The 20,862-nt window shown below is 39.9% G+C and overlaps 1 protein-coding gene and 1 long non-coding RNA gene across 8 annotated transcripts in view; one reads left to right on the top strand and one right to left on the bottom strand.

Moving 5' to 3' along the window:
• The first annotated feature begins 1,803 nt into the window (after positions 1-1,803).
• On the top strand, positions 1,804-20,530 carry LOC105062017 (uncharacterized). Of its 2 annotated transcripts, none has more exons than XM_074350143.1 (4): positions 1,804-2,440; positions 5,214-5,340; positions 6,102-6,197; positions 18,253-20,530. In XM_074350143.1, the coding sequence occupies exons 1-4, from the start codon at positions 2,030-2,032 to the stop codon at positions 18,312-18,314; spliced, it is 696 nt and encodes a 231-aa protein (XP_074206244.1). In that variant the 5' UTR covers positions 1,804-2,029; the 3' UTR covers positions 18,315-20,530. The 2 variants fall into 2 exon arrangements, with proteins under 2 accessions (XP_074206244.1, XP_074206243.1); XM_074350142.1 differs by lacking the exon at positions 18,253-20,530 and adding an exon at positions 15,345-17,392 and having other exon boundaries at positions 1,827-2,440.
• The window catches only part of LOC105062015 (uncharacterized), a 43,912-nt gene continuing 28,384 nt past the window's right edge, over positions 5,335-20,862 (bottom strand). For 5 of the 6 annotated variants that reach the window (XR_012501523.1, XR_012501522.1, XR_012501521.1 and 2 more), the window contains one exon: positions 5,335-6,495. This is a non-coding gene — a long non-coding RNA (uncharacterized LOC105062015). Of the gene's footprint in view, positions 6,496-18,510; positions 18,646-20,862 lie in introns of those variants that run through there. The other variant, XR_012501525.1, reaches the window with a different exon arrangement.

The following is a 20,862-nucleotide window of genomic DNA, read 5'->3' as shown; positions in this document are numbered from 1 at the left end:
AGTTGTAAAATGGAAGACCTGGGAGGAAAGGGGCTACTCCGTGTGGGGTGAAACCCCAGATACAGAGTTTTTCCCAACATTTTATTATGAAACTTTTCAAATACAAAGTAGAGTTGAAAGAATCTTACAGTGAACACCCACATACCATCACATAAATTCTACCAATAATATGTGGCCAAGTTTGTTTTACCATGGTTCTTAATAGCTAAAACTTGGAAACAACACAAATTCCAACCACAGTATAAATGGTAAAGCTATGTGCAATAATGAGGATAAACTGGACAAAATGTTTGGAGAACAAAGCACACACACACACAAACAATTGTATGATTCTGTTATATCAAGTTAAAAACAGGTAAAACTATTACTTAAGGATATATGAGTGGGTGGTAAAATATAAAGAAAAGGAAAAAGAAGGTCTATCTCAAAAGTCATGATAGTAGTTGCTTAGCGATCAGGAAGGAGGTACTGAGTGGTTGGTAGTAAGGGGCGACCGCTCAACTTGGATGGATGCTTCCAGGGGTGTTCCCTTTATAATCATATGTTATACTGGATTATATGTTCTCATTGGCTTTGTGCATACATATTTCACATTTTTAAAAGTATGAGAAATTCAATTCTATTTTTGTTTCCTACACACAAATTTGGGTATGTACACACAACAGCATATATGAATAGATGTAATCAGTGTTTCTGCTGGATTTATTACATGTTTCTTCACTCCATATACCATGTATAAATTTTTTTTACTCCATACACTGTGTGCATTATTTTCATAGTCAGGATAAACCACAAAGCACTTTCCCCTTTAAAAAAACATATGCATATATAGTATTTCAAAATGAACCCAAAATTTTGAATATTTCATTAGGAAATGGCTAAAGTACCTATACAGGCAATTAATAGAAAAATATCTAAATGGTTCAATAAATATAAGACATATTTAACTTCAAATAAGATATAAAATTTTTGCTCGACCAAATAAACAAAAGCATCTTTTTAATCATTTTACAAAGAAAAAACCCAAAGTAGGCATGGGTGTCAGGAACTGCTTATGGAAATATAAATTGTAAAATCTCCCAGGAAGGCACCTAGACAATGTACTTAGAATTCTCCTAGTCCCTGACCCAGCAATTCAACTTCAAGGAATTTAAACTGAGAAAATTATCTTCAAAGATATAGCTATAAAGATATTAATGGAGGAAAAAAAACCTGGAAATAATATAACTAACAATAGGGATCTAGGTAAATATCTTTAAATAAATAAGCTTAAATATGTTTAACTAAAAAAACTAATTAAATGCAATGGAATGCACTTAAATCATTGAGAACGCTACTAAGGGAGAATTTTATTGGCAAGTTCAAATATTTAAGGCATTTTCGAAGTGGGGAAAAAACCAAAATAGGCTGTAACTGCTATCTGTAAATATTATCGGCAATACTCCGTTTTGTTGACGCCGGACTGGTGTGAGTGTCGGAGAGTAATAAGGAGTTCCAAAGGGCTGTTAAAGATGTTCACCAACACATTAAACGTTTATTTGTATTTATCGAACATTCTAAATGGGACATGTGTCTCTCCACCAAAAAAAAAAAAAAAAAAAATTGCCTTCTTAGTTTCTAGAATGGCCCTCCCTTCCTCCAACTGCTTCAGAATCTGCATTTTCATCCTCTCAGTGAGGCCTGCCAGGGGGCACCCTACTCACTCTCTCTGAATGGCCCCCAATTCCCCCGACCCTGCTCTCCGTTAGCTTTTTCCCATAATACTTATCTCTTGTGTTATATAATTATGTTATAATACATGTTATATAAATGTTATATAATTATGTTTATGGCCTATAGTCTCTTCCTACCTCCCAAAAAAATTCCCCAGAGCAATGATCTCTGTTCTGTTCACTGACGAATTTCAAATCCTTTACAACAGGGAGGGCTTGACACACAGCAGGTGCTCAACACACTTCTGTTGAAAGACTGAAGGGGAAACAGGTGTGTTCTCGGCGGCTGTCTACTTGCCTTACTGTCATTTTCGCAGATGCCAAGCTACACGACGCTGCCCTCGGCGAGCCTCTCTTTCCTTCCGGAAGAACCGGGAACCCAGGAACCCGCAGTCGAAGATGCGCTGCGGCGAGGCCAGAATGCGGTCTGGGCACGTGACAGGTTCAGCCAGGCCTCTCCTCGCAGACGAGTGCGGAGAACTACACTTCCCAGAATCCGTGGGTTCTCGCGTGGACTACATTTCCCAGAGGGGCTAGCGACGGTCCCTGCCCCGCTCCCCCGGACCTGCGTAGGGCGCCGGGCGTTTGCCGCGGGCGTGAGGGGCGTCCCGGCTTCAGGTCCGACCAGGCATCACCCCGGGAGAGGCCCGTCTCGAGGCTGCTGTCCGGCCCGGGCGGTTCCCGAGCCTCCCGCCTGCGGCCCCTGGAAGCCCCGGAGCCCGGGCGAGGTGAGCGGCGGAGCGGCGGCGGGATGCGGGAGGGAGGAGCGGGCCTCGGGAGGACGCAGCGCGGGGCGCAGGCCCGAGGGGCGCGAGCCGGGCCTTTGTGGGCGCCGGCGGGCCGAGGACCCGGCCCCCGGGCTCCGTCCCCAGGCCCCGCCAGCGCTCCCGCGGCCGCGCCCCTGCCCCTGACGCGGCGGGTCGGGCACTTGGCCCGCACCGGCCCGGCCCCTCCTGCTTCCTCCCGACCCGCTCCCGGCGCGCTCCCGGCCTGGCCCCGGCCGGCCTTGAATTTGCCCCCGGACGGCAGCGGACGTGAGAAAATGATTTCCTCCCTTTAGCATCGCCACTGCCCTCCCGGGTGACAGGCGTAATGGCCTGTTTTGCACGGAAAGTGAGTTGCCGGCTTCCCCCGGTGGCAGAGCCAGGACGGGAACCCAGGGCTTTGGTTTCTGTGACAGCAGCCCCCCTCCTTGCCACGGAAGTCGTTACTCTTTCCGAACCAGCTTTCTTTAAAAATTTGGAATTGTTTCTCATCTTTTGCCTTAACACTGTACAAATGGGATCTCCATAAATAAAGCTGAAAAAAATTTTTTCCCTTTCCTCATCTTCATCTGAGAATGTTAATTGACATTGCTGGGGAATGTCCGGAGGGCTTCACCTTTGTTCTCACTCTCATAACAGCGCAACAGTTATTACCCCCATTTTACACAAGAGGAAACTGAGGCTCAATAAAGTAGATGACCTGAAATCAAACTCAGGTATGTCTGGCCTCTAAGTTCATGCTAGTTATCGTCCAGCCGTTCCTCTGGTGCATCTTTCAGAACACAGGGCGGGCCCAGCCCCTGTGTTACCAGAGCTCTTCTGCAGTGTGGTGTTGTGTATTTTTTGGACCTACGAAAAGTGGTGGTTGGTCTTCTGAGGCTGTGGCTAGGACCTGCCTTTGCATATTTGGGCTGCTTTTTTCTAAGACTTTTTCATTCCTTTCCAACAGAGCCGAGCTGCTCTCTTGCCCAGAGTCTTCTCTGCTGTGAGTCCTATATGACATCCTCTTTAACCTAGCCTGCTACCCGTATGTCAGTTCTGGGTGGGCTGGTGTGTAAAATTCAGTGACAACGTTTAAGAATGGAGAGACTATACCAAATGCTACATTAAAAGAAAATTTTAGTTATCCTGTCTCTGCCTTTAATAAAGAATGTGACCTGGAATCTTGACTGCCTTGGACCTTCTGTTCTTTGTCTCTAAAATGAGGACTAAAGGAGCTGGTCTTATCCAGCTACACGTTTTTCCTTTATTGTTCAAATTTGTGCATTTTTCTTCTGTGCTAGTTAGATTATAAGTTCTTTGACAGCAAAGATCATTTCTTGTATTCCTCCTCATGTGTCAATAATTTAAAGCTTTTTCTTACAGTCAAAATATTGCACGAAGACTTGGCAAAAAAACTTTAGAGAATAAAATGTACACATATATATGCGTGTACATATATATATGCACAGATGTGTGTATGTATGTGTATTTGAGTGGTTTTTTTTCCATATATGCAAAAAAATAAAATAAAATAACCCTTAACCCCACCATCAGGAGATAATCGCTGTCAGCCATTTGTTACCCATCTCCCAACATCATTTTCTATGTACATACATAATTTTTTTCAAAAATGGGAACAAACTATACATACTGATATGTAACCTGCTTTTTGTACTTAACGTTATTACAAATGTCTTTTTAAGTCAACAGTATTACACTGTCAATTTTAATAATTGCATAGTACTTTGTATTGATGGGACGAAAGATGACATCTGAACCTTAAATATCAGCTAGGTATGGTTTTAAGTACATTGTGTGGAATATTTCATTCATTTATTAACATTTGGTAGGTTTTGAGAGGCAATTTTGCAGAGTAGTTAAGAATGGAGTCTCAGACATCAACCTGGAATGGAATCCCAGCACTACCACTGACCAGCTATGTGACTTTAGACAAATTTTTATCCTCTCTGTGACTTTGTTTTCTGTTGTATAAAATGGGGACAATATGAATATCTTCTTCATAAGGGTTGTTGTGAAGAAAAAATAAAGATTTACACAAAAAATTAATGCAAAGCTCTAAGAATAGTACTTGGCCTGAAGAAAGCCAATACATGATAGTGCTTTTAATTTCCATCATTAACCATCCTCAGACTTCACGGAAGACACAGATAGTGCTTTAAGTTATTTAACCTAGCCTCCATCAGTGATTATTCAGGTTGTTTCTACTTTTTTTACTGTTACTAATGCCGTGATAAATGTCCTTTTGTGTGCATTTTTGTGTACTGTTCATTATGAAACATACAGTAATTGGAGAGTTAAAGAATAGGCACATTTTAAAGCTTTTAAAATATGGAAATGAATATATATATATATATATATGTATATGCATGAATGGGACATTGTGCTGTACACCAGAAATTGACACATTGTAATTGTACTTCAATTAAAAAAAATTAAAGCTCTAAATGTCTGTTATCAAATTGCCATCAGGAAGATTATTCTAGTTAACACTCCCACTAGTGGTCTTAATACCTCCATACATCTCTTGTACAGGTTAACACAAGACCGGTTCATACTTCATGCGACTCAGGGTATGTTTGTCACTTGTCAGTTATTCATTAAACAAATGACCCAGAACCTTCAGAACCTAGAATAATATAGAAGCATTTCATGGGGGCCGTCTTCTCCCCACCGCCGCCTTCTTCAGCCTGAGTGCTGGGCGGCCCTGCTGAGCTGGGGCGGCTTGTCTCTGCAGATGTCAGTGACGTTCGAGGACGTGGCTGTGCTCTTTACGCGGGACGAGTGGAGGAAGCTGGGTCCTTCTCAGAGGAGCTTGTACCAGGACGTGATGCTGGAGAACTACAGTAACCTGCTCTCGCTGGGTAAGGGGGTTTCCCCTGGAAGTCCAGAATTTGGAAACTGGGGTAACTCAGCACCTGCTTCCCTGGATAAAAGCCGTGGGACATCAAAAACTTAAGCTGAGTTTTGCCTTAGCACTGTACAAATCAGATTCCACAAATAAATCTGAAAACCTTTTTACCCCTGATAGACATGGAATTGCCCCGTGGTCAGGAAAATCTATAGAGCTGCAGGTTAGACATTTCCTCATAGTTCAGAAAACATTTTCGCACTGTGAATGTTCTGTGATGTGTTTGCTCATCTCTCTGCAGAGTGTCCCTCCACCCTTTCCTTGGACCCACCACTTGCCTTTCCCAGTTCTCTTTTCCAGCCAGATAAACACTATATAATCCATATTTCAGAGGCAGCCAGCTAGTGTTTTCTCATTTTAAACAAACTACCTGATACATAATCCTTTCCATAGATACCTGTTTACAAATATTACTTTAGTCTGTACATCTAACATTTCCTCTTCTGTGGAAAGCTAATGGTTTCAAGGCTGCGTGTTTATCCTATTTCCCTGACACACAACTACTTAGTACACAGGTATGTCCTACAAGCCCCTCGCCTTTTCCCTAACACACCCCCTCAGTCGTGGGGACACAGCTTGAACACCCCACAGAAGCTCCTTGTATTGTCCTCTGAGTTTCCCCCTCAGATCTCTGATAACTCTTTGTGTCAAAACCAAGTTTGTTGTTGTTTTTATTTTTTTATTTTTTGTTTTCTCTTTTTTGTCTACGAGCAGGGCTCCCGTTTTCCAAACCCAAAGTGATCTCCCTGTTGCAGCAGGGAGAGGACCCCTGGAAGGTGGAGAGAGACAGTCCCGGAGGCGCCTCTCTAGGTGAGTGGGTGGGGACGTCTGCGGGGGGACGTCTGCGGGTGGCCGTCTGGGGGTGAGTGGGGGTGTGGCTTGGGGATGCTGCTCGGGAAAGTTTCTCCAGGTTCGCGGTCCCCAGGAAGCACTGAAGAAGGGAGGCTAAGCTTCCTCTTCTGCTCTGGTAATCACTGCACAGGCGAATCTCTCAGGATCTTTTTTCTTCTCTTTCCTGTTGTTTCAGAGGAGGGCTCAGTTTTCATGTATTCATTCAGCAGTGTATTTGAGGATTCGCAGAGAATCCATTCTGACTCCAGCCCAGCTTCTGTGGGAAAAGAGATGAGGAAGGAAATGAGATTAGACAGGCAGGTGCTTTGGGACATTTCTGAGATGTGAACCCTCTACCGACAAGAGGGAGCAAGTCAAGGATTTTGAATAGGAGAACCCTGTATCCTTGATGTTTTAGAAAAACTGGTCTGAGTCGAAACACTTTAACTGTCCTTCAGTAAAGGCAGAGCTAGAAGCTGAGGTGGGCCCCTGCGCTGGCCCACAGCCCCGCAGTCAGAGAGCAAGAGCGGTGACGTGGGCCGAGCTCCAGGGCACGTGAAGGACTAAAGCAAGTCACGGAGCGTCAGTAAGACGTGTCGCTGTTGATGTGTGAAGAAACTTACCTGGGTGTCTGTACGTGTAGTGTGGCCAGTGCCCAGAGAAGGTCGGGGGCACCTCTGAGCTGGTAACTGGTTACATTTGGAGCGGGGCTGAAAATGGGTGCGATGAAAGGGGACTTCATTTACAGGTAATGTTTGTAACTTTTCGGAGAGTATGTTCCTGAAGTCCTTATTATGTGATTTGAGTTTAACAAGAATGGTCACTTGGGAAATGTTGTTGGGCTTAGAACCGAAGTGAGGAGGAACTAGGGGTGGGACCCTCGTGGAGATCGCTGCACTACTAGGGCCTGGAGGAAGGCACGTGCAGGGGGTCAGGAGGGAAGAGAAGGGCCCCTTTGTTAAGGGTGCAGGGTGAGTTTGGTGTGGGATGGGTTTCATTTGAGATGTGAGTGAAATACGGGTAGCGGTCGCCGGTGGACAGTTGTAGGAGGTAAATGGGGTTGGAACTCAACAGGGAGGTCAGGGAGCCGGCGGGCAAAGGTGGCGCTTGGAGCCTTGAGCTGAGCAAGTGAGGACAGAGTCCCAGGAGACCTCCCCGTTTATGAGGTGGGTTAAGAAAGAGGAATCTGTGGCTGAGCCTGAGAAGAAGTCACCAGGGGAGAGAAACGGCAGAGGTGGCTGTTGTGGAAGTTGGGAGCTGAGAGCTGTGGAATCGAGGAGGCCTAGGTTCTGGGGAACCCAGGTTGCAACCCTCGCCCCCCGCTTTCCAGTCCCGTAGTAGACGGTGAGTGAGTTCCGTGCTGGGCACTGGCGGTGCAGCCTTGGGCAGAAGGACGCAGGTCCTGCCCTGGCGGAGCTCAGTCGAGGGGCAGACAGGTGTTCATGCGCTCGGCGCACCCAGGGGTGTGGAGTGACGGGGTCTGGTGGGGACCCCGCGGGAGAGCTGCAGGTGCGGTGAGAACGTGGAAGAGGAGGGCCGGTGTCAGCAAAGGCTTCCCCCAGCAAGGACCACTTCTCAGGATGTGGAGAAGCGTTCAGACTCAGGAAAGGGCGTGTGTGAGTCCAGAGAGAGGCAGGCGGCAGGTGGAGACGGAGCAAGGAGGGAGGGACAAGGACCAGATCGCGCTGAGCCTGGAGCCCTGTCACAAGACCTGGTCTGCCTGGGAGCCGGGCACGGCCTCTGAGAGTTGAGGTAGCCTGGCCACAGGCCCAGGCTTATCTTCCGCACGGATCAGCCTGCAGCCCACGTGGAGCCAGTTGGCAGACGTGGGAGGTCTTGTCTGAGGCTGTGGTTGGGTCCAGACGGGTCAGTGTTGGCCCCTCCCCATGCAGGCCCAGCAGAGGCGCTGTGGGACAGGCTGTGTCGATCCCTAAAGCCCCCACACTTTAGGGGAGAGCTTCCTTCCCACTCGAGTTTAGATTTTTTGAGGTGGGAACCACACATGTCTTTCTATCTTGTAACTGTCATTTGGGAGAAATGTTCTAATTTTGTGGGAACTACTGGAAACTTTCACAAAGTAAACAGAGAACACAGGCAGCGGGGAACCAGAGGAGGGTTAGGACGGGCGTCAGTGCCACCGGCAGGTGTGGGCTGAGTCTGGCGCGAATGATCAGAGGGAGGGAAGGAGGGACTGTTCCCGTCCCCTTCGGCTTGGGTGCCTCTGGTGGACGTGGAGTCCCCCTTCCTGAGTGAAGTGTTGGTTGGATTAAACAGAATGGAAAGTATGACTGGAGCCCAGATGTTTCCAGAGACCCCAAGGCCACCTCGTGGTGTGTTGAGTCCTCCTCAGGGCTGAGAACATGTCCCTGAAGGGAAAACTCTGAGTGCAGCAACATGGATGGACTTGGAGGGCATTATGATAAGTGAAACAACTCAGAGAAAAACAAATACTCTGTGGATCGCTTATATGTAGAATCTAAAACATACAACAAACTGGTGAATAAAACAAAAACGAAAGAGACTCACAGACATAAAGAACAAACTAGTGGTTACCACTAGGAAGAGGGAGGGGGGAGAGACAACATATGGGTGGGGAAAAATGGAGTTTATTATGGGATTATATGAAATCATGTGTGTGAAAGTTTTGAAAATGGTAAAAATTATAAAGCACTATAGAATTTAAAGAATCTTTCATTCAATAAAAATAATAAAATTAAAAAAAATGTTGTATATGTAATTTGAGTGCCATATTGAGGATTCACAGGTGAGTGGGAGATGATTTCTGGTCTTAACCCAGTGGGTAGAAGAGGAAACTATATGATGTTAATGAATTTCCTAATAGTGAACCATCCTTGCATCCCTAGAATAACATGTTGGAATCTGTTTGCTGAAAATAATTTTCTTAGAATGTTTGCATTGATATTTATAACTGATACTAGCATGTAGTTTTCTTTCTTTGTGCTGTCATTATCTGGTTTAAGTTGCAATATATTTCCTTTATTAAGGAATTAGGGACTTTTCCTTTATTTTCAATGCACTGGAATAATTTATATGGCACTAGGACTCTCTGGTCCTTCAAAGTTTGATAGAATTTTCCAGTGCCTTTTTTTTTTTTTACAGTCTTGCTCTTTAATAACTTTAAATTAATTTAATAAAAAATTAAAATTAATATAATTTAAATTTAAATAAATTTAAAATTTCAATGAAAATTGGTCTGTTTCACACTTTCTAATTCTATTGGAGTCAGTTTTGGTAACCTGTATTTCTCTAAGAAATTATCTGCTTCATATAGGTTTTCATATTTATTTGGATAGAGATACCAATTCTTTTCATTATCGATTCTCATTTTTAATTCTTATTTTCTTCTATAGCTTTTCTTCCATTTACTTAGTTTTTCTAGTGGTGTAAACTGGGAATTTAAATTAAGCTCTCTGTTTTTCCCGTACTCCTGATCATCTTGGTTATTTTTTTCATATTTTTCAGTTCAAAATGGGATTAATCTCTCTGGTGGTCACTTCAGCTCATCTTTAGGCTCTTTGGTAGAATTCCTCCTCTGTCTCTCTAGACTCTTTTTTTTTCAGTCAGCCATTGCTAATCACAGAGCCTTTTCTCTGGGGCAGGGAGGGGTTGGATCTTATGGGACTGCAATCTGGGAATTGTTGCTTTTTCTCTGTCTCTTTTTTAAACAACTATATTGAGATATAATTCACATAGTATAAAATTCATGCTTCTTAAGTGAGTAGTTCAGTGATTTTAAGTATGTTCACAGGGATCTTTAACCATTACCAGTAATTTTAGAGTATTTTCGTCACCAGAAAGGAATCCTATATCAATTAGCATCCCTCCACATTCCTGCCTCCTCCTAACCCCTGGATACTGCTAATCTACTTTCTGTCTCTATGGATTTGACTATTCTGGACATTTCATGTGCATGGAATCATACAGTGTGTAGCTCTTTCTGTCTGGCTTCTTTTACTTAGCATATTTTCAAGATTCAGCCATGTTGTAACATACATCAGTACCTCATTCCTTTTTATGATATGGATATATCACATTTTGTTTATCCATTCATCCATGCATGGCTATTTGAGTTTCCATTTTTGGCTATTATGAATACTACTACTATGAGCATTTGTGTTAAAGTTTTTATGTTGGCATATGTTTCATTTCTCTTGGGTATATACTTAGGATGGGATTGCTGGGTCATATGGTGAGGTGGTTCAACTTTTTAAGCAACTACTGAACTGTTTGCCGGAGCAGTTGTACTGTTTTACATTCCCATCAGCTATGCATGTAGATAGATTCCCGTTTATCCGCTTTCTTGACAAAACATTTTATTGTCCCCTAATTTTTTTATTGTGGTAAAATACAAATAATATAAAATTTACCATTTTAACCATTTATAAATACACACTTTGGTGGCAATAAATACATTCACAGTGTTGTACAACCACTACCACTAGCAATCTGTAGAAATGTTTCAGAATCCATTACTGAAACTCTGTACCCATTAAAAATAATTCCCCATTCACCTCTCCCCCAGCTCCTGGCAGTAAGTGTTCTACTTTCTGTCTCTCTGTATTTGACTATTTTAGGAGCCTTGTAGAACTTGTGTTCATATAACACTTGTCATTTCAACCTGGCTTACTTCACTCAGCATAATGTCCTCAAGATTCGTCCATGTTGTAGCATCTGTCAGCATTTCATTTATTTGTAAAGTTGAATGATACTCCATTATGTGTATATGCCACTTTTTGTTCATCCATTCATCTGTCACCTGACATTTAGGTTGTTTCCTCCTTTTGGCTGTTGTGAATAATGCTGCTATGAACATGGGTGTACAAATGTCTCTTGCTTTCAGTTCTTTTGGGTGTATCTGTAGGAATGGAATTGCTGAATCACGTGGTAATTCTCCACTTAACCTTCTGAAGGACTGCCGTACTGTTTTCCACTGTGGCCACATTATTTTGCTTTGGTTCCAGTTTCTCTACATTCTTGTCAGCATTTGTTATTTTCTGTGTATGTGTGTATGACACACACATATATGTACAAAATAGCCACATTAATGGAAGCGAAGTGGTATGTCGTGGTTTGGGTTTGTGTTTGCTGACTGATCAGTGAGTGATACGCTGAACATCTTTTCACGTGCTTATTGGCCATTGGTATATCTTCTGTAGAGAAATGTCTATTCAAGACCTTTGCCCGTTTTTTAATTGGATTGTTTGTTTTCTTCTTGTTGAGTTGTCATAGTTCTCTATATTTCTGGATACTAACTCTTTATCAGATACATAATTAGCAAATACTTTCTTACAGTCTGTAGGTTGTCATTTTATTCTGCTGATAATTTCCTTTTATGTACAAAAGCTTTTAATTTTGATGAAGTACAATTATTTGTCTATTTTTTCCTTTGTTGCCTGTGCTTTCGGTGTCCCATCCCAGAAACCATTGCTAAATCCAAAGTCATGAAGTTTTTGCCCTGGTTTTTTTTTTTTTTAAGAATTTTAAAGTTTTAGGTCTTACATGTAAGACACGGCTGCGCTGGAGGTAGTTCCTGTGCGTAGTGTTAGGTGAAGGGCCAGCTTTATGTTTTTGCCTGTGCATATCGTCTCCCCAGCATCATTTTATGAAAAAGCTGTCTTTCCCCTATTGAATCGTTTTGGCACCCTTGTCAAAAATCATTTGCCCATATATGTGAAGGTTTATTTTCAGACTTCCTAGTCTATTTCTGTTGGCCTTATATGTCCATCTTTATGCCAATACTACAATGCTTCATTTACTATAACTTTCTAGTAAGTTTTGAAATCAGAAAGTGTGAGTACTCCAACTTGTTCTTTTTCAAGACTATTTTGTCTTTTCAGAGTCCCTTGAGTTTTAGGGCGTGTTTTTCTATTTCTGAAAAAAAAAAAAAGGCGTTGAAATTTTGATAGGGATTGCATTTAATCTCTAGATCACTGCAGTATTGCCATCTTAACAACATTAAATGTTACAATCCACAAATACCTGATGTCTTTCCATTTACCTAGGTCTTCTTTACTTTTTGCAATGTTTGTAGTTTTCAGTGTACAAATCTTTTACCTCTTCTTTGAGTTAATTCCTAAACACTTTATTCTTTTTGATGCTGTCGTAAATGAAATCCTTTTCTCTGTTTCTGTTTTGGATTGTTCATTGTTAGAGTAGGAAAGAAAGCACAACTGATTTTTGTGTTGATTTTTCTATCCTGTTACTTTGCTGAATTTGTTTATTAATTCTAACAGGTTTTTGTGGAATCTTTAGGATTTTCTACATAGAAGATTAACGTCATCTGTGACCAAGATCATTTTACTTCTTGTTTTCCAATTTAGATACCTTTTAATTATTTTTCTTGCCTGATGGCTCTGGCTAGAAATTCCAATACTATGTTGAATCGAAGTGATAAAAGTGGGCATCCTTGTCGTGTTCCTGATTTCAGAGGGAAACATTTCAGTCTTTTACCATCAGGTATGATGTTAGCTATGGGTTTTTTAAGGAGAGTATTGTGTTAGGAGAGTTTCCTTCTAGGCTTAGTTAATTGAGTGTTTTTTTTTTTTAATCTTGAGAAGGTGTTAAATTTTGTCACATGCTTTTTCTGCATCAGTTGAGCTGATCATGTGATTTTATATCTTCATTCTGTTAATGTGATGTGTTGCTTTAATTGGTTTTCATATGTTGAACCATTTTTCCAGGGATAAATCTCATTTGGTCATGGTGTGTAGTCATTTTAATATGCTGAATTTCATTTGCTAGTACTTTATTGAGGATTTTTAAATCAATATTCATAAGGAATATTGGTCTTCAGTTTTCTTTTCTTGGAGAGATTTTATCTGGCTTTATTATCAGGGCAATGTTGGCCTCATAGACTAAGTAGGGAAGTATTGCCTTCTCTTTAGTTTCTTGGAAGAGTTTAAGAAGTCTTGGAACTAATTCCTCTTTAATGTTTGGTAGAATTCAACAGTAAAACCATCCGGTTCAGAACTTCTTTTTTATTGTTGTTGGGAGGTTTTGATTACTGATTCAATTGCCTTACTAATAATGTGTCTATTAAGATTGTCTATTTCTTTGTAATTCATTTTGGGCAAATTTTGTTTTTCTAAGAATTTGCTCATATTGTCTAGCTATCTAATTTTTTTTTTGTCATATGATTGTCCGTACTTTTTCCTTATAATCTTTTTCATTTCTTTGGAATCCATAGTAATGTCACCACTCTCATTTCTGATTTTAGTAATTTGTGTCTTCTTTCTTTTGTTCTTGTCAGTCTCACTAAAGTTTTATCAGTTTTGTAGATCTTTTCAAAGAACTGATTTTGGTTTTGTTGATTTTCTTTATTGTTTTTCTATTCTCTGTCTTGGCTATTATCTTTATTATTTTTTTCCTTCTGCTAGCTTTGGATTTGGCTTGTTCTTTTTCTAGTTACTTAAGTTGTAAAGTTCTGTTGTTTATTATGTCTTCAAATTTTCTTCCTAGCACTGTTTTCACTACACCCCATATGTTTTGGAAAATTGTGTTTTCCATTTTCATTCCTCTGTAACTAATTTCTGATTTCCCCCTGATTAGACATGGTCTGTAAGATGAAAAAGATTAACCTATTCACTCCTGTTGCAAGAAATTACAGAGGGTAGAATTTAAATTTTGGCTTTTTTATGGAAAAGTTTAAACATACATAAAAGCAGAGAGAATAGTATAATGAACTCTTGTGCATCCATCACCCAATTTCAACAGTTATCAACTTACTGTCATTTTTGTTTCATCTCATCACCATTGGTTCTCTACTGGGAGTGATTTTGTCATTTATTAATGCCTTGAAACATTTTTGATTTTCACAACTTGAGGGAGGGTAGGAGTGGTGGAAAGGGTAGGGGCTAATGCACAGGGCAGCCCTGCACAGCAAAGAATTATCCAGCACAAAATGTCAGCTGAGGTAGAGAAATCCTGCAGGATTAAAAATCTCCCTTTCTCTCTCTATTAAATCTATTTAATAGATATCTATTAAATATCTTTATATTTTTATAACATTGAATTGATTTATCCAAGAATAGGGTTTTTCCGTTAGTTCAGGTATACTTGAACAACATTCAAGACTGTTGTAAATTTTTCCCCAGATAATCTTTTCATATTTCTCGTGGATTTATTTTCCTAAATCTTTGTGTAAATGAAGGTTATTGATTTACATAAAGTGTGTTAATTTTATATTTTCCTATGTTACTGATCATGTTTTATCATTGATTCTTTTAGGTTCTTCTAGCTATAGTATTATACCATCTGCAAATAGAAGTATTTTTATTTCCTCTTTACTCATCTTTATGCCTCTAATTGATTGTGCTTGTGTAATTGTATTGGATAATACACCTAGTACAGTGTTGAGTAGAAGCAAAAGTAATGGACATCCTTGCCTTGTTCTTGATCATAGTGGAAATGTCTCTAGAGTTTCTTCATTAAATAAGATGCTGGCTTTAGGACTAAAATATATGTACTTTATCTTTTTGAGGAAGTATCCCTCAATTCATGTTTTCTTGAATGTTTTTGTTATCAAACGGTGCTGAATTTTCTTAAGGCTTTCTCACTGTTTCTAGATATACTTATAATTTTTCCCCTTAGGTACATACGTTATAATAATATATTGTGGTAAGTGGTATTCTAAGGGGACTAGATTATTGGAGCTCCGAGTTAGGTAAGAGTGCACAGAGGAGCTGACCCTGGAATTGAATCTGATGGCTGCAGAGAAATTTGGCATGTAGGAAAAGTAGGGAAGACATTCAAGATTAGAAATAATTACACAAATGAGAATAGTGTCATGCAGATGATTTATGAGCCTGTCATAGGCTTTGGGTATTAGACTGCATTTCCCAATTCCTCTAACACCTTCTCTCCCTTCTTTGGTCACTCATACACTATGACCTTCTTTAAATGAGCATCCTTTATTTTATTCACCCGAGTACTTTAGCTCTCATCCATTATTGTTTATACAGTGTTACTTTCCTGTTTTTTTCCTCTTGCTAGTTTCTTTTAGCCAGAAAGCAAGCCCTTATTTCGATTTCATTAGTATTTATTTCTTCGACACATTTAGTCATCATTGGCAATTTCTTTTCTGTTCTTGTTGTTTGTTTGTTTCAGAATGTAAGAGCAGTCCTAAAACCACAAAGTCAACTCAAACTCAAGACTCATTGTTTGGGGGGCTAATAAGGAAAAGACTCAAAAGGGATGAACCCTGGAACTTCATATCAGAAAAACCCTGCATATATGAAGACAAAGTAAAGAAACAGAACAGAAATGAAATTTTACAAGTGATTTCAATCACCCATACAAAAATCCTCGCTGTAGAAAGAAGCCATAAAAATAATGACTTCGGCCAAAATTTCAGCCTGAAATCAGTGTTTGTTAAGCAACAGAGGATTGCTAGAGAAAAATCACTCTCAAAATATGAAATACAAAGAAATAGCTTCAAGCAGAATTCAAATTTACTTAACCAACCAAAAATCAAGACAGCAGAGAAACGCTATAAATGTAATACATGTGAAAAAGCCTTCATTCACAATTCATCCCTTCGTAAACATCAGAAAAACCATACTGGAGAGAAATTATTTATATGTAAAGAATGTTTGAAAGCCTTCAGCCAAAGTTCAGCTCTTATTCAACATCAAAGAACTCATACTGGAGAGAAACCCTATATATGTAAAGAATGTGGGAAAGCCTTCAGCCACAGTGCATCCCTTTGTAAACACCTAAGAACACATACTGTGGAGAAATCCTATAGATGTAAAGAATGTGGTAAATCCTTCAGCCGAAGGTCAGGCCTTTTTGTACATCAGAAAATCCATGCTCGAGAAAATCCTCACAGATACAACCCAGGCAGGAAGGCGTCCAGTTGTGGTACATCCCTTCCTGGATGTCAGAGAATTCATTCCAGGAAGAAGTCCTATTTATGTAACGAATGTGGCAATACCTTTAAGTCCAGCTCATCCCTTCGTTACCATCAGAGAATTCACACTGGAGAGAAACCTTTTAAATGCAGTGAGTGTGGGCGAGCCTTCAGCCAGAGTGCATCTCTCATTCAGCATGAAAGAATTCACACTGGAGAGAAGCCCTATAGATGTAATGAATGTGGAAAAGGCTTCACTTCCATTTCACGGCTTAATAGACACCGAATAATTCATACTGGGGAGAAACTGTATAATTGTAATGAATGTGGTAAAGCCTTAAGTTCCCACTCAACGCTTATTATTCATGAACGAATTCATACTGGAGAGAAACCATGCAAATGTAAAGTGTGTGGGAAAGCCTTCAGACAGAGTTCAGCTCTCATTCAGCATCAGAGGATGCACACTGGAGAAAGACCCTACAAGTGTAACGAGTGTGGGAAAACGTTCCGGTGTAACTCATCCCTCAGTAATCATCAGAGAATTCACACGGGAGAGAAGCCGTATCGATGTTTGGAGTGTGGGATATCTTTCGGCCAAAGTGCAGCTCTTATTCAACATCAGAGGATTCATACGGGAGAGAAACCCTTTGAATGTAAATCATGTGGGAAAACTTTCAGACAAAGCTCGTCACTTATTGCACATCAAAGAATTCATACTGGAGAGAAACCTTATGAGTGTAATGCATGTGGGAAACTCTTCAGCCAGAGGTCATCCCTTACTAATCATTATAAAATTCACATTGAAGAGGACTCCTTGGAAGTAGATTTGCGTGTGTGAATTCCTTAAACCAAAGCTCATTAGTGTACAGTCACCCCTCCGTATCAGTGGGTTCCCCACCCACTGATTCAAATAACCATGAATCAAAAATATTTGGGAAAAAATTCCAGAAAGTTCCAAAAAGCAAAACTTGAATTTTCCATACACCAGCAACTGTTTACATAGCATTTATGTTGTATGAGGTATTATAAGTAACTTAAAGATGATTTAAAGTATATGGGAGGATGTGCATATGTCATATGCAAATTCTACACCATTTTATATACGGAACTTGGTCATCAGATTTTGGTATCTGTGGAGGGTGGGGTCCTGGAATCAGTCCTTCACAGATGCTAAGGGACAGCTATATACATACTTGAGAATGATTTAACAAATGTAATGAAAATAAGAAAAATTCTGTTTTAATTCTCATCAGATATTAAATTCTAAGGATAATATGTAATAAATACGTGAAAAAGTTTCAAACCTGTCAGTCACTTTTTAAAATATTATAAGACAAATAAATCATAATTCCAAGTATTAATTTTGGTCATCTGTAAGATAAAAGGTAAGATTTTTATCTCTCTTTATATGGCATTATACGCTATATGTGATACCTGTAAGCATGAGAAGAATCTGGACACAGGGGTGCTGGATTTTTTATTAGAAAGACACCAGCTGTATAAGCCAGTGGCATATTTATCACCACTAACACGTTAATAGCAATAAGCAGAGTCTTAAAGTATGTGCATTTGTAGAGTAAAGGACCAAATAGTAGATAAGGACAAACTGCAGACTACCTCAGTGCCTGGAACTTGCCTTTTCCTAAACTATTTGCAAACTTCATGCATGGTTTTCATTAAAAAAAAAAAAAAAGAGCCCCAAACCCCCCAGAAAACTGTTCTCTTCCTCTTTTATTTTTCTAGTTACTTCCAAACTACATTTAACCATCTCCCAATTTTTTTACACAATTTCTAATTTTGTTTTCAGAATTATTTTTTTTGTTGCATTGAAGTTATATTTATTATATAACTATACTTGCTATGTTCTGAACAGCATGTTAGCTAGAAGAAATGCAGTTTGATTAGGAGTTTAATTAGGTAGTCACTTCCAAGTCAAGGCTGTGAATGTTCTTTCAGCGTGCTACAGGAGAAATCTTAAGAACCTATCACCTGTGCCAAAGTCTTAAAAAGGAATCAGTTTCATGAAATAAAAGCATGTTTTCCCCACATGAGGGGTTTTCTAGTTTTTAAAAATCTCAGGCTGCAAAGGAAAAATAAAAGAAGGGGGAAAATTCTAAATCTTTTAAAAACTGGTTTGCTCAGTAAATGTTTGTTTACCACCAGGTCTAAGCCAGGTATTGCTGCAGGCACTGGACATCGTACAGGAGAAAGGAATAGTGAACTGAGGGGCGAAAGGATGGGGCAGAAGGGAATGACAAATGAGGTAAGCGAACTACCATAATGTGCTAAAGTAGTTTTCACAGAAGCAGATGTTACAGTGATACTATGTGATGGAACACAAATGCTGTAGAGATCTTTGCAGGGCATAGAAAGAAGAAATGGACACTAACCAGGGTTGCCTGAAAAGACCAGTGACAGGGCCCCCGAGACAGTGATGCCTGAGCCCTGTTTCGGAAGGGCAACAGGAATTCTCCAGAGAGTGAGATGAATACTTCAAAGAGGGAGCGCATATGCCAAGGGAAAGGTGGGCGGCAGCATGACACGTTTGGAGAACACCTGTTAAGTGATGAGAAGACATGTTGAAACTTGCGAAGAAGGCAGAGGCCAGATCTTGTCATCCTAAATAGCTTGAATTTGATTCTGAAATTTATAGAGCCAATGAACGATTTTATGTAAGGGAAATTGTTCTGGCAAGAAGGTGCAGAGTGAAGTAAGGAGGTTGAAGACGGCTGAACAGACTGAAGCCTAGACATATGGGCTGTTACAGTAATTTGAACAATAAGTAAGGCTCTAAACTCAAGCAGGAACAGTGGAGTGAAGAATATGTGGTAAAATAGGACATGTTGTTTGCAGTCAAATAATTGAGAGACGTAAGTTGAGAAGAAAGGTAGGTTGACTCGCAGATTTCTGCCTGGTTACCTGGATGGATGGTAGTGCTGTGCACTAAGCAGGCAGTACAGGAGGCGAACAAGTCTGACTTTATATGTGTTGAATTGGTCATACAGATCTAAAAGGAAAATAGGAGCCAGAAGACTAGAATTCAGCGTAATTAGAATATATAGTTGGTAGTCAAAACCATGGTACATGAGCTTGGCCAGCAGAGTGTACAGGTTATAATGAGAAGCAAGGATCAAACATTAATAAATAGATAAGGAGTTGGTGAAGGAAAAGAAGAGAGTGGTGTCTCTGAGGCCAAAGGAGAACAGAACCTCAGTGGTGGCAGGTGCCACAAACCACGTACCAGGTAGAGGACGTCAGAATTGGTGGCTAGAACATTGGAGACCTTGGCAAGAGCAATTTCTGTGAATTGGGGTGAACAGAAGAACAGATTATTCTAAGTTAGATGGAAGATGAGAACTCTTAGGCTGTTTGAGACTGTTTCAAGAAGTTTAAGTGAAGGGAAGAAAAGGGTTGTTTGTAGAGGGGAGAAGATGAGTTAGGGAGCATTTCTGTGTTAATAACTGAGGCAATAATGTATGAGCATGAATTAAAGAAGAGATCATTGGGTAGAACATATTTTCTGAGATATGAAAGAATTAGACCATAGAGAGGAACTAACCCTACCTTGAACTGAAGGGGAAAGCCTACAGAAAGGTAAGAAAGCAGGTAAGTTTCTATTTGATTTAGAGGTGAAGGAATTTCTATCTGCTGACTGAATTTTCTGTAAAACAGGAGAAAGATTTCATTTTTTAAAATGTTTGGATCTTTGGGTACTTAAAAATGTTAAATTAATGAGTTTCAGTCTGCTTTGGAGATTTCTGTAGGAAGTCATGACTCTGAGTTCACTCAATACTTTTTCAGGAAGAAAGCTCCACTGTTTTCAACTCTATATGTTTGGCATCTGCATTACTTTTTGTCTTTTTAAGAAAAAAATTTGCTGGTAAATTAAAGTTTAAAAAATACTTATTTTAAGAGAGTGATAAACCTGAAAAGAGACTGGAAGGAAATGCAGAAGTACAACTGACGTGTGGAGGCGGACGGGCAGGCATTGACATGGGGAGGGTCTGTGCACGAGCACGGGGGCGTAAGAGGACGTGACGTGCTCACCGTACTGTTGTAAACGGTGTTTTTTAAGCTTCATTTTTTCAGTTACTTGTTACTGAAAGTACATAGAAATACAATTGATTTTTATATATTGATCTTATATCCAGTAACCTTGCTAAATTGACTTTTTCTAACAGTTTGTTAGTCTTTGGTACTTTCTGCAAACACAATGATCATCTATAAATAATAGCCATTTTAGTTTTTCTTTTCTAGTTGTAATACATTAAAATTAAAATTTTAACTTAATACATTAAATTTTTTTCTTACATGATAGTGCTATATAGCACACGCCAGTACAATGTTGACTACAAATGATAATATTCATTTTTCACCACTTAATGTGAGATTGGCTTTAATTTGTGGACATTTGTTACCAGAATAAAAACATCCCCTTGTATTCCCAATGTGCTGTGAGTTTTTATCATAAATGAGAGTAGTATTTTGTCACACTCGTTTTCTGTATTTAATGAGATAATCATATTGTTTTTCTCTTCATACTTTTAAAAGAGAATTATATTGACTGAATTTTTATGCTAACCAGTGTTGCATTCCTGAAATAAGTTCTGCTTGCTCATGATACATCATCATTTATGTGTATATGCTTAGAAGATCAGGTTTCTTCCTTAATAAATAGAAACCTGACGAAGTGACCAAGATTGTGTTCTAAGGGCTCAGAGTAGAATTGTTTATCATCCAAATCTGAAGGATGGATGGAATCGTAATGCCTAG

Source organism: Camelus bactrianus, chromosome 22, assembly GCF_048773025.1.
Source record: "Camelus bactrianus isolate YW-2024 breed Bactrian camel chromosome 22, ASM4877302v1, whole genome shotgun sequence".
Lineage (NCBI taxonomy): Eukaryota > Metazoa > Chordata > Mammalia > Artiodactyla > Camelidae > Camelus > Camelus bactrianus.
The sequence above is the reverse complement of the archived record's forward strand: the minus strand, read 5'-3'. Positions and strand labels throughout refer to the sequence as shown.